Source organism: Pimephales promelas, chromosome 21 (assembly GCF_988280905.1).
Source record: "Pimephales promelas chromosome 21, fPimPro1.hap1.1, whole genome shotgun sequence".
NCBI lineage: Eukaryota > Metazoa > Chordata > Actinopteri > Cypriniformes > Leuciscidae > Pimephales > Pimephales promelas.
The window spans coordinates 3,703,300-3,716,445 of record NC_142789.1 but is presented as its reverse complement, the minus strand read 5'-3'; the positions used below and the strand labels follow the sequence as shown (position 1 = coordinate 3,716,445).

At 35.9% G+C, this 13,146-nt stretch overlaps 1 protein-coding gene across 11 annotated transcripts in view; it reads left to right on the top strand.

Annotated features, from left to right (window-relative positions):
• Positions 1 to 13,146, top strand: part of lrp1aa (low density lipoprotein receptor-related protein 1Aa) — a 194,953-nt gene that overhangs the window by 64,445 nt on the left and 117,362 nt on the right. For all 11 annotated transcript variants that reach the window (XM_039663238.2, XM_039663236.2, XM_089125057.1 and 8 more), the window contains exons 15-23: positions 77 to 202; positions 2,307 to 2,447; positions 2,537 to 2,662; positions 5,960 to 6,076; positions 7,382 to 7,462; positions 8,706 to 8,873; positions 10,562 to 10,744; positions 11,322 to 11,519; positions 12,715 to 12,960. In XM_039663238.2, the coding sequence (XP_039519172.2) occupies positions 77 to 202; positions 2,307 to 2,447; positions 2,537 to 2,662; positions 5,960 to 6,076; positions 7,382 to 7,462; positions 8,706 to 8,873; positions 10,562 to 10,744; positions 11,322 to 11,519; positions 12,715 to 12,960 (1,386 nt within the window). The remainder of the gene's footprint in view (positions 1 to 76; positions 203 to 2,306; positions 2,448 to 2,536; positions 2,663 to 5,959; positions 6,077 to 7,381; positions 7,463 to 8,705; positions 8,874 to 10,561; positions 10,745 to 11,321; positions 11,520 to 12,714; positions 12,961 to 13,146) is intronic.

Below are 13,146 nucleotides of genomic sequence, written 5' to 3'. Positions count from 1 at the left end.
TTTTGTTTAATTATCCATTATGGTTTGGCTATGGAATGTCTTCATCAGATGTTATTCTCGTGTGTGTTCATCACAGGAAGTAATGCGTGTAGAGCGAATAACGGTGGCTGTAGTAGTCTGTGTTTGGCCACGCCCACTGGCAGGTCATGTGCCTGTGCTGAGGACCAATTATTGGACCCCGCAGACAACATCAGCTGTAAAGGTAACACAAGTGTATACTGCATACATATTTGCAAACTAAATAATAATGTGTTAATATAAGCAAATTGTCACGTCCGGTCATTAAATAATCTTTGCAAATATATATATATGGGGTTATATGCAGATTTAAAACGTGACAACTTTTCATTTATTAAAAATACCACTGCTAAGTATTCAAGTTACTGGACAGCCATTACAGAAATGTGAGGATATTAAAATTTAATTTTGAAGCACAAAATTCACCATTTTTTTAATTTAATTTAAGTTTTGATCTACAGTACCCGCTTCACTGGTACTGCGTAGCTTCACTGCTGATTTCTCCCCCGTGTCCTCATGGGATTGTAAAGTGCACATTTAAAGGGATAGTTCATTTTGAAATTAATTTTTGATATGTTTTAGCTTACCTCAAGGGCTTACCTCTGGAGTATCAACCAGACAGACAGTCACTTGCACTGGATTCTTTACTATGTTGTTATATGTGTAGCATTACCAAACATGATATCGGTATTTTTTAATTTTTTTTTAAATATTACAGTTAAACAGTTTACATTATAGCCCGATTGGTTAACCCTCAGGTGCTCTTCGTTTCGGAGTCACACTTGTTATGTTCCCGGTCAAAAGTGACCGGACACCTAAAAATTAAATTTCCTCCATCCCAATAAATCCAATGCAATTTATTTTTGTTCTATAATATTTATTCTTTGTAGTTTAGTATTTTGAGACAATTTGATTGAATTTATTAATATTTATGCAATATTTATGGTCTATTTTTGCCATGGACAAAATATATATATTTTTCTATATATATATTATTTTTTTCAAAAAATTATTAATGTGGTATTTTAGTTTAATATAGAGTCTAGGCCTTCAGAAAAAAAAAACATTTTTCGAAGAAAATTAGCACCATCTGGTTACAGTATAGAGAAAAAGCGTAGAATCATGGTGTAACCACTAGATGGCATGTACAGCTCTCTATGGAGAAGCATGTGAATTCCCCAGATGTTTATGAACACTTTTTTTTTTTTTTTTTGGTGGATTTGAATATATAGTTGAAACAATCTCAAAAACGATTTTTTATATATATATATACATATATAAAATAAAAAGTTAAAAAAATAAATTAAAAAATGTGAATTTTTGTGTTTTTGTCAATTTCCCATTAATTTCCTATGGGGGTCATTTTTGGCCAAAGACCACAAGTGTGACTAATTTTTAAGACCACTTAGCATGCTCAGATCATGACCTCAATTTTTTTTTGTGTGTTCACATACATAATGCCATAAAAGTCACCAAGTTTCGTAACATTACGATGAAGCTGTGATTTTTAAAAATTCAAAACACACTTTTTGTAATCAAATTTTATTGGTGTGTATGTGTATAAAAGTGTGTTCGTATGTGTGTGTGTGTTGGTGGGTGTGTCTGTTTTGCACTCTAGATTTTGTAGAGTGTCACCCCTTTCCTGCGGTGTACTTTTTTTTAGAATTGTGGCCGATTTGTAGATTACACGTACAAAAATTCAGATAATTTTATTTTTTTTGTCAATTTCCCATTCATTTCCTATGGGTCGGTCATTTTTGACCGAAGACCACAAGTGTGACTATTTTTTTATGACCACTTAGCATGCTCAGATCATGACCTCAATTTTGTGTGTTCACATACATAATGCCATAAAAGTCGTTGTAATTTTTAAAATTTCAAAACAGAAATTTTTTCGGTCAGAAATGACCGAAGAGCACCTGGGGGTTAAAAATGGAGGGTTAATTACTGAAGAAAAAACATGTTAGAAACTTCATTAGAAACCATTCAGTGACCCAGGTGAGAAATGTGCCAAATAAAGCGGGATAAGAGTCCTGATTCAGTCCTGACAGAGAACAATGCAGGAAAAGCCTGGCTGAGCAGAAGCAAATCTGTTTGTGGCAGCTGCTCGATCACACTGGCAGATCGTGCATCCCTTTCAGGCTTTAATCTGTGACCGACTGTTGATACAATCAGCTGAATCCAGCATCAAGCGGTTTGTTTTTTGTGTCTGAATGTTTAAAATGTTTTCTCTCACAGAGCTTCAGCAGACTTATTTACATTTTGTGTGTGTGTGTGTTTCCTCACAGCAAACCCGTCGTACATCCCCCCTCCTCAGTGTCAGCCGGGAGAGTTCGCCTGTAAGAATAACCGCTGTATTCAAGACCGCTGGAAATGTGACGGAGATAATGACTGTCTGGACAACAGCGACGAGGCCGCTGAACTGTGCCGTAAGAACACACACACACACACACACACGTCACGATTTAAAGCTCTATGCATGCACACACATGCAGTGGTTGTGTTTGTCCATCTGTAGATCAGCACACGTGCCCTGCGGATCGCTTCAAGTGTCAGAATAACCGCTGTATCCCCATGCGCTGGCTGTGTGACGGAGACAACGACTGCGGCAACGACGAGGACGAGTCTAACACTACATGCTCAGGTACACACACACATTCTCATACACTCGTTCTGTTTGCATTTCATCTGAATTTGCAGCTCTATGACGTCACACACACACACAAGTCCAACAGACTTTGCCGTAGTCCATCTCAGACATGAAGTGTCTAGGTTTAAATCTACACTAATCACACATCTGATAGCAGGTGATCTCATGCGATTTTGCTGAAAAATTGCTGGAAAATAAAGTATAAAGGGATCAGATCTCCTTGGTGTTCTGTCATGAGTCAGCTGAAATATACCTAGACAGCCGTGTATAACTATAGAGTTGATCACACGTGGTAAATCTGACGCAGTTCTGGGCTCTTTAGCAAACTGTTCATGGCTGAATTGTATGGTTTGCGCTCTTTAATTTAGACCATATCTATTTTAAGGGCATGGCAGTCTATGATTTTGCGTTTTCAAATGCAGTGTAATATCTGGTCTCACACAATGAGGTGCACAACTAATGTAATAGTTTCTCACGATGGGCACCAGAGTTTAGGGGGTCTCACCGGTGGCATCACATTAATATTGTTGTTTTATTAACTTATTATTAACAATATTGTTTTATTATTATTATTTCATCATATTAACCCTTGTGCTGCATTAGATTTTTAACACCGTTGAGTGCATTAAGGACCAAAAATGGCCACATAATAAACATTGCCTAAAATATTATATATTATTATTATTTTCCACTTTTACCAAGTTAAATCTTTTAACCAGCATCAGTCCTCATCATAACTACCAAAAATGTATTCAATTTCAGGATTTTAACCCTTTAATTACCAGTTTTGTTTGCGAAACCATCGATTTGTATAAGAGGAAAAAAACACAAAAATTCAATTATTTTCAATAAACTAAATGCAAAGAGAAAACTTTAGATTTGGATTATCACAGTCCCACTTTGCAAAAAATCCCACTTAGCGCGTTAGAGACCAAAAATGGCCACCTATTAAACATTGCCTATTGCCTAAAATAAGGTGCATTTCCACCCATAGGGAATAAATATGTAGTGACGTCATCTGGTGGAATACACTATATGATGCAAATATAATGCTTTTGCTTCAAAATGAAAGGATGTTTGTGCAAAAATCATGTTTCATGTATTACTGACAGCCTCAGATTTAAACAACGTTTTAATGGGTTTCAATGGGCCATTTTTGGTCGTTATGGTGCTGAGTGTTACTATTTGATCTACACAGTGTGTGTTATACATATTTTGCAAAATGGGATCACATTTTTTACATGTATCCAAAAAGTCACAATTTTGCCAAATTTCATACCATTTGCATTAAAACAGCCAAAATGGTCAAAGAAATTAAACTGCAAAAGACCAAAAATGCCCCTAATGCTGCATAAGGGTTAATATAGTTTTAGTCTAAGTCCATGTGAGAGTGTCAGATAACGCTTTCTTTCAGTCTCACCTTGACAGTAAAGTACAAACTAGCAAGAGTGTTGAATTAATTGGAGGGAGTTTGTCAAATGACCAATCTGAAGGATTTATTCGGATTGTTATATCGATATTGTATAACTTTTATCAACACAAGGAAGACACAAGTGTAATAAAATGGATTTTAGTAACAAAAAGATAAAGAAGAGTAACTAAACCCCTGGTCAGAGCCTGACTCCACCCGCTGGCAATATTTGAAAATGCTGAAAAAGTGGGCAGACCCCAGCGGAGATAGAGGGGACGAAATAGATGCTAAAACACTCTATCCTGATCGTTTTCAATACTCACAATTCCAACTCCTGACTCCCTACAGTGGTTTTGACGACACAAGATGGTTTTTATATTGCCAAGGGCGTAGCTCGCGTGGTGAGCTGAAACCTGCGTACGTCACGAAGTGCGGCACATCCAATAGGAAAATTCAACTGCAGTAGCCACCGTTCAACCTGAAGAGGGCAGCACTAAGACGTTTTTACACCATATATTGTAGAAATAAAACACTTTATAAACAAATGTCAAAAAAGTTACTCGAATCAATGACTGGTATTAATAAAGATCCATTCTTACAGATCATTAACTAAAAAAAGTTGGTTTAGTGTTTAGTTACTAAATTAATACAAGGAAGTGAATAAGATTGATGAATGTGATTCGGTTGAATGTTACTATGGCAGTTACACATTATCTTGTGGAAAAAATAAACTCTTGTTTCACTGGAATGATAATGTGAAGAAGCTTATTCTTAATTCAACTACTAAACTGATTGATTATTTGCTATTAATGTGCATTAGCTTTAAAACATCTAATTCAAATTAGAAAATCATATTCTGGCAATACACTAATGCCAAGATCTCTGGAAGGAGGTTTGGTACAGTGATATTTACGTTCATTTAAACAGCCTTAAACACAAAAAGCTGTAAACACTGAATCTGAAAGAAAGGAAAGAAATTTCACTTTAGCAGACTCTCATTCTGCGTCCTAGTAGGCTAGACTTGTTGTTTAACTACTGCGCTCTGTTACCGGTAGGCGTGGCCTCCTAGGGCAGCGAAGCAAGTGCATTCTGGGAGTTGTTGTCTTTCATCCACATAAGCCAAAAATACATTTTCTGGCTTTTCTCAGTCTAGAAAGCTCCAAAATTCACATTTCTTCTACATAAATGACCTATTTTAAATACACATTCATCTTTCCAGAGGTGAAGTATCCCTTTAAAGATGACAAAGTAGTATTTCCCAAAGCTTGCCTACTCTTTTGCTACACACTCAAAAGTATGTACTTTTTCTTCACAAAAAGAGGATACTTTTAGGGCGTAGTATAAGTAGGCGAGTTTATTTCTTCCAACTTGCTGACCTGTCTAACCTGAGTTCAGGTGTGTCTTGTTAAGCAGTTCCTCTCATTAGACTGTGTATTTAAGCTTGAGTTTAATCTTAGTTGTCTGTCGACGTCGCTGCTCCATGTATTAGAATTCTCAGTATCTTAAGTGTTTGTGATTAGTAAAGACTGCGGCATATAACGTTAGATACTGTTACTTCAACCAAGACCCTTCCTTGGACTCGGTGGACACTATACAAATAAATAAACCCTTATTATTGCACAACCACTTATAAAACATCGGGTTTTCATAACAAACTCCATATTGAGTGCTCTGGAAAATCAACATGTTGAAGATGAACTATTTCCACAGAAGAGCAGTGGGGAATGGATTCCTGCTCTAGAAAGAGAAGGACTGTAAATCTGCTGCTTTTCTACAGGCTTGCAGACGACACAAAGGCCATAATAATATATGATAATAATTATATAGCCTATATAATATTTTTTTATTTGAAAGCATTCAGTTTTGGTTCTTCTTTGCAGCTCGGACGTGTCCTCCGAACCAGTACTCGTGTGCCAGTGGCCGCTGTATTCCCATCTCCTGGACATGTGACCTGGATGATGACTGCGGGGACCGCTCCGATGAGCCTGCGTCCTGCGGTAAATCCTGTTTCTTTATGTTGGTGCCAGCTTATTTAAATTAATGAATTCAGCCATTAATATGCATGGGATAGTTTTAGAAAAACTAGTTCAGTGCTAGTGTTGTTTGAAGGAAACGTTTTGGGACATTTTATTTTGTAAATGTTTTAGATATTTAGAATTACATTTTGTTTTTACTAGGTTTATTCATCTAGGTATATTTCATGGCTCATGAAAAAGCACATTTTGGATAAATTAAACTCAAACCTTCATATATTATTACTATAGACCATTTCACAAGATGTAAACAACACTGGTCCAGAAGCACTTCCTGTTTCAGTTTTTTAACACTACATAAAAGCTGGGATAAAATACAACCAACAGAACATTTAAAACTGAATCAAAAAGTTAAGCAAAAATATTTCAGATGTTTTCTTTACATGTGAAATAAAGAAAACAGTTACAAACTGAAACAGGAAGTGTTTCTGGACCAGTGTTGTTTACATCTTGTGATACTATTTCTTTGTGTAAAACATTTTTTTTTTCAATTAGGATAATTATTCAGTGCAATGTAAATAATCAAAATATGTGATACGACCATTTTAAAAACATTGAATCATGTAAAGTCATATTCATATTTACATGCAACCATTAAAGGAGTAGTTCACTTTTGAAAAAACTTTTACTGATATTTTATGTCATAGAAGAAATCCATGTCATTCTTTCTTCAGTCGAAAAGAAATGAAGGTTTTTGATGAAAACATTCCAGCATTTTTCTCCATATAATGGACTTCAATGGGAACCAAACGGTTCAAGGTCCAAAAGACACTTTCAGTACAAACTGCAAACTATTCAAAGGGCTTTAAACGATTCTTGACGATGAATAAGGGTCTTATGAAGCGAAACAATCGCTCATTTAAAAAAAAAAAAAAAAAAATTTAAGTTTTATAAGCTCAAATTCTCTCCTTGCCCTGTACTGCGATTCACGTTCGTGACTCACCTGTTCAAACTCGTTCATCAAAATGAACTAATCTTTTTCCAAGTCAGTTCGTTCGTTTCGTTCGTTGAATGAACCAAATGACTCGGAAAATATTTGTTCATTTTGATGAATGAGTTCAAACAGTGTCACAGAATCGAACAAGGTGAGCATTTGAGCTTATAAAACTTAAACTTTGTTATTTATTTATTAAATGAGCGATCGTTTCGAATCAAAAGTGAATTACCCCTTTAAAAACCAGTTAAACTAGCATTTAATTATTGATTATATGAGATGTGTTCATTTCTGATGTTATTAGCGATTGTTTATGATGATGTTTGTGTCGTCAGCATACCCAACCTGTTTCCCGCTCACTCAGTTCACCTGTAATAACGGACGCTGTATCAATATCAACTGGCGCTGTGATAACGGTGAGCTTCTCAAGTGTTTCGCTCTCTTTTCTTTTTGTGTCCCTTGCACTTTTTCCCTCATTTGTCTTTGTTGATCATTTCATGTGTCTTTTGTGTAACGTCATGTCCTCTTCTCTTGACCATTTGCCCCTCCCCCTGTGTCACATGGGCTGTGTGTTGCAGAAAAGGATTGTGGGGACAGCTCTGATGAGTTCAATTGTCCGAACCCGACCGGTTAGTGCATAGATCAACATGCACCAGAAATTTACTTGTGTTATTATAACATTATAATGACGTCTCAACAGCATTTCAGGAAATACCTATAAAGCTGTTGAAAGGTCTAAAATATTATCTGCAGCAGTTCATTATTTCTAAAATCTTGCCCATAAAATGGTAAAAAAAATTTTTTTTAAAAATAAATCCCCTGCCGATCTCACTTTAACTAACATCACTATTAACATCCATAAGAAGAGATTCAGCATTAAATATTAACCCGTGTTCATTCCCAGTGGTGCATGTGTGATCTATGCAGTTTCTGTGATGTTTATTATTCATTTTATAAAATGTTATACAATTGTGTGAAATGTGTGTCTTAAGACAAGCTGCCACATTTACCATGTTATATTAATGTGAAATACTCATATTTCAGCCTAAATGTCATTATTTGTAAATTTGTATTACAAATGAAGCTCACATGGACATGGATATTCCATGTATATCTAAGAAAAATATTACCCAGCATGGCTGCTTCTTTTATATTGGTAAAGTATTAAAGGCAGCTTATAACCTCTTTAAAGCGATTGAAACTTAGTTTTTACTTTCAGTCAAAAGTTTGGACACACCTGTTCTTTCTTTAATGTTAATAATAATCATCAAATAGATTCAAAGAAATCAAAACTGTGAAACAATGCAAATTGCAGTATGGGAATTTTGCAGAATTTTATATTATAGTTTTTGAAACAAGTTTCGAGTTTTAATATTTTATTTCAGTTAATGAAAATGGTTTTTTTTTATGGTTTTAGTTTATGGTTTTAGTTTTCGTTAACGTTTCGTTAGTAACCTTGACAGTTATTTTTTAATGCAAAACACATTTTTAAGGAAAATCCTTTATATCGACAGTTTTTCTTTCTGATTGTCAGAAACATGAATTTATGCAAGTGTGTCCAATCCTTCGACTGGAGGTGTACTTTAAAATATGGCTTATACTTCATGTATTATATTTCAGGGGATCATAGCATACATTTAACCATTTAACCTCTTCCAGACAATGACTGTGGTGATAACAGTGATGAAGCCGGCTGTAGTCATTCATGCTCCAGCGCTCAGTTTAAATGTAACAGCGGCCGCTGTATACCCGACTACTGGACCTGTGACGGAGACAACGACTGTGGCGACTACAGTGACGAGACCCACGCAAACTGCACTAACCAGGGTGAGTTCATCACACTAACTTCTAAAAAACACTTTTTAGACTAGTTTTGAGGCAGTATTAATGTGTTGAAGTGGGAATACATGATGATATGAAAGCACTTGTCTAAGCAGCCCCTGCTTTTGATTCAATTGTCAGGAAGTGAAAGATGAACCAATCCTCAAGCTCATTGTTTAGAAAAGGCCATCTCTTGTACAGAAACTCCAGGCACAATGGAAATATACTGGTGAGAAAAGTCACAGAGAGACCAATGGTGAATCTAAGGGTTAACCAAAGCTCACCATAACCTCTATATAATCACGGATCCAAACTCTGTTCAATAAAAGTGTCAAAATTCCTCGATTATGATTCAAATTTATGTTACAGAAAGAAATAAAAGAAGCTATTACGCAGAAATAACCACATTAAAGGGTTAGTTCACCCAAAAATGAAAATTATGTCAGTATTTACTCACCCTCATGTTGTTCCAAACCTCTATGTGTTTATTTGTTCTGCTGAACACAAAGGAAGATATTTGGAAGAATGTTTTAATAAAACCGATCTCATTCCCCATTGACTACCATAGTATGTATTTTTTCCTATGGTAGTCAATGGGGAATGAGATCTGTTTGACTAAAACATTCTTCCAAATATCTTCCTTTGTGTTCAGCAGAACAAATAAACACGTAGAGGTTTGGAACAACATGAGGGTGAGTAAATACTGACAGAATTTTCATTTTTTGGGTGAACTAACCCTTTAAGGCACATTTTGAGTTAATTAATGAGTGATCTTTGTGTTCATATACACCACTGCCATTTTACCCAAATATAGACTTGTCTCTCTCTCTCTCCTGGGGATAAACGTGTTTTCCAGCCGCTCTGTTAGCTTTAGAGGCAGATATGAGGCATATTACACTGCGATGATGAGTTTAAGAAGGGATTATTACAAACAAATCCCACTTCACAAAACCACCACAATAACCGTTTTATTCGACTTTGGAGAGCCCACAAATTACCTTTGTTAATTTAACAGATGTTTTTTTTTAAATCCAAAATGACTTACAAATGCATAAATGATGCGTCCTAAAGAGACAGTAAGATGAGAAGTCATGTCACCTTTATTTATATAGCATTTTACACAGTAAAGATAGTTTCAAAGCAGCATCACGGTAATAAACAAGAAAAAAAGAGCATACAATAACCGAACGAAAACTTTTTATTAGAATCCTGCTCTACAAAGTCAACAGTGTTCTTATTCAGCTCAGATCAGTATAATATTGATTAAATTCAGTGCAACAACTGAAAAAAAAAATCATCAATTATAAAACAAATTCAGTTAGTTATCTGTATATATATCTGAATATAGTTATATTCCGTTATCTGTTTTAATTATTCTGATTTCTTTTGATTATTTTAATTTCTTCCATGTAAAGCACTTTGAATTGCCACTGTGTAGGAAATGTGCTATATAAATAAACTTGCCTTAGCATTAGCATGGCAATCAGTTTGCCTGAATATTGAAAAGAGAAATGGGCCAAGTACCGAACCCTGAGGTACACCTACAGTTTTTGACTCCTCCCCTCCAGGATAAGCTAACCTATCTACATTTTTTTTTAAACAATTTTAAACTATAGATTGTTCACAGATGTTTTCTCACAAATAAAAAGATGTTTGTTTGGACATTGCTCAATTCCTCTTTTTCCTCCCGACAGCAACCCGTCCTCCCGGTGGCTGTCACACAGATGAGTTCCAGTGTCGTATGGACGGGTTGTGTATTCCTCTCCGCTGGCGGTGTGATGGAGACACTGACTGCATGGATCTGAGCGATGAGAAGAACTGCGAGGGTGTAACGCACATGTGCGATCCAGCAGTGAAGTTTGGCTGCAGGGACTCTGGTAATGATGCAGAAAATATAGATGATTTGTTCTAAATTGAATGGTATGATGTTCTCAGACCAATCAGAAAACTGATTCAGTATTATCTTGAGATTTAGTGATCCATGAATAGACAGTAAGACATCTCAGACTTGGTAATGTCTACAGAGAAAAATTCTAAGTAACGTGAGTTGAGGCAATAATGAAAATCAAATTGACCAAATCATTTGAGTCATCACTCAAAATTGTTCATTTTCCATCTCTTTATGTAGTGAAATAAAAATAAAGTTCAATGTACTTATCGTGTTCATATTGTATTGCAGAACATGTGCTGCTATATGGTTAGGGAAAGGTCTGGTTGTTGGTTTAAGTGGTGGGTTCAACATTGTTATATACGTATATTAAATTAATTATGTACTCATGTAATTACATGCAGGATTTTTTTAAATCTAAATAGATCATAAACATACATTTTCTAAATAAGATCAAATTATTATTTTATGTTAAGACACTTCAAAAACGTCATTAAGTAACTTCACTGTAGTTTTCCTCAATTAACACGTTAACAAGAATATATTTTTTTGTGTGTTTTGTGTAGCGCGGTGTATCAGTAAGGCTTGGGTGTGTGATGGTGACAGTGACTGTGAAGATAACTCAGATGAAGATAACTGTGAGGAACTGGTGTGTAAACTCTCCCATCACGTGTGTGCTAATGACACCAGCATTTGTCTGCCCGCCGAGAAACTCTGCGATGGCAAAGACGACTGTCCTGACGGCTCCGATGAAAAACTCTGTGGTAAGATTCATCGCTGTTACATTAGATGATGTTCACCGAGTGCAAAACAAATGCATCTGGACTGGAGCACAACTCTATTGCCTTATTTAGGCCATAATTTAAGTATGTGTATGTATGTATGAATTGCATATGGAAAATGTCTAAAACTAACATTAACAAAGGTCAACATATTGCTCATTGTTAGTTCATGTTAATGGGTTCGTTCACCCAAAAAATTAAATTATGTCAGTATTTACTCACCCTCATGTTGTTCCAACCCCGTAAGACCTTCGTTCATCTTCGGAACACGAATTAAGATATTTTTTTGATGAAATCTGAGAGCTGTCTCACTCCTCCATACTAGTCCATAGGCTTCTTGAGGGATTGAAACTTGCCGGCCTCGAAAAGTCATTAAAGACATCGTTAAAATAGTCCAAGTGACTACAGTGGCTCAATCTTAAGTTTATCAAACGACGAGACACTTTTTGAGCGCAAAAACAAACAAAAATAATGACTACGTGTCAAAAATGACAAACAAACAAAAACGAGCCTACGTGTGACGTTTAACTGACTAGAGGCCGAAGGATAAGGAAATTAATAGTTGAAATAAACTAGAGTTGTTATTTATGTTTGTTTTTGCGCTCAAAAAGTGTTCTCGTCGCTTGATAAACTTAAGATTGAGCCACTGTAGTCACTTGGACTATTTTAACGATGTCTTTAATAACTTTTCGAGGCCGGCAAGTTTCAATCCCTCAAGAAGCCTATGGACTAGTATGCAGGAGTGATCCAGCTCTCAGATTTCATCGAAAAATATCTTAATTCGTGTTCCGAAGATGAACGAAGGTCTTACGGGGTTGGAACAACATGAGGGAGAGTAAAAGCTGACATAATTTTCATTTTTGGGTGAACTATCCCTTTAAATAATGCATAAACAAATGAGACCTTCCTTATTGTAAAGTGTTATGAATTTATTAACGGTAAGTACACTGTAAGTTAAAAACAAGAAACCATAGAACATCTGTCTTTTATACATGTACATCATCACTGAAACTACAGCATTAAATGTGTATTTCTTTATTTATTGTGTAATTACATACATTTCAAGGCTTTTAAATGCTTTCAGTCTATATTGAATACGTCCGTACCGACGTAATGTAACAATCCCATATTGTGTTTTCTTCCTCTGTTGATAACTGTATTGTTTCTCTTGGTTTAGATCTGTGTTCTCTGGACAATGGTCGCTGCAGTCATAACTGTACGGTGGCCCCGGGCGAGGGCATTCTGTGCTCGTGCCCACTTGGCATGGAACTGGGCACCGACAACAAGACGTGTCAGATCCAGGGCTTCTGTGCCAAACACCTGAAGTGCAGCCAGCGCTGTGAACAGGACAAGTTCAATGTGAAGTGCTCCTGTTATGATGGCTGGGCCCTCGAACCCGACATGGAGAGCTGCAGGAGCACAGGTGAGATCCGCTCTGTTCAATCCTAGTGAGATACAGACACTCAACAGATATTTAGGCCTAAAGATTTATCTATTTGAATAGCATATCAAATTTCCATCCATTTTGGTTATGGATTGTTTTTACATAAACTAGTAAACTTAAAGGTGCTATATGTAACTTTTCTTCTAAAATGAATCTTTTTTTATT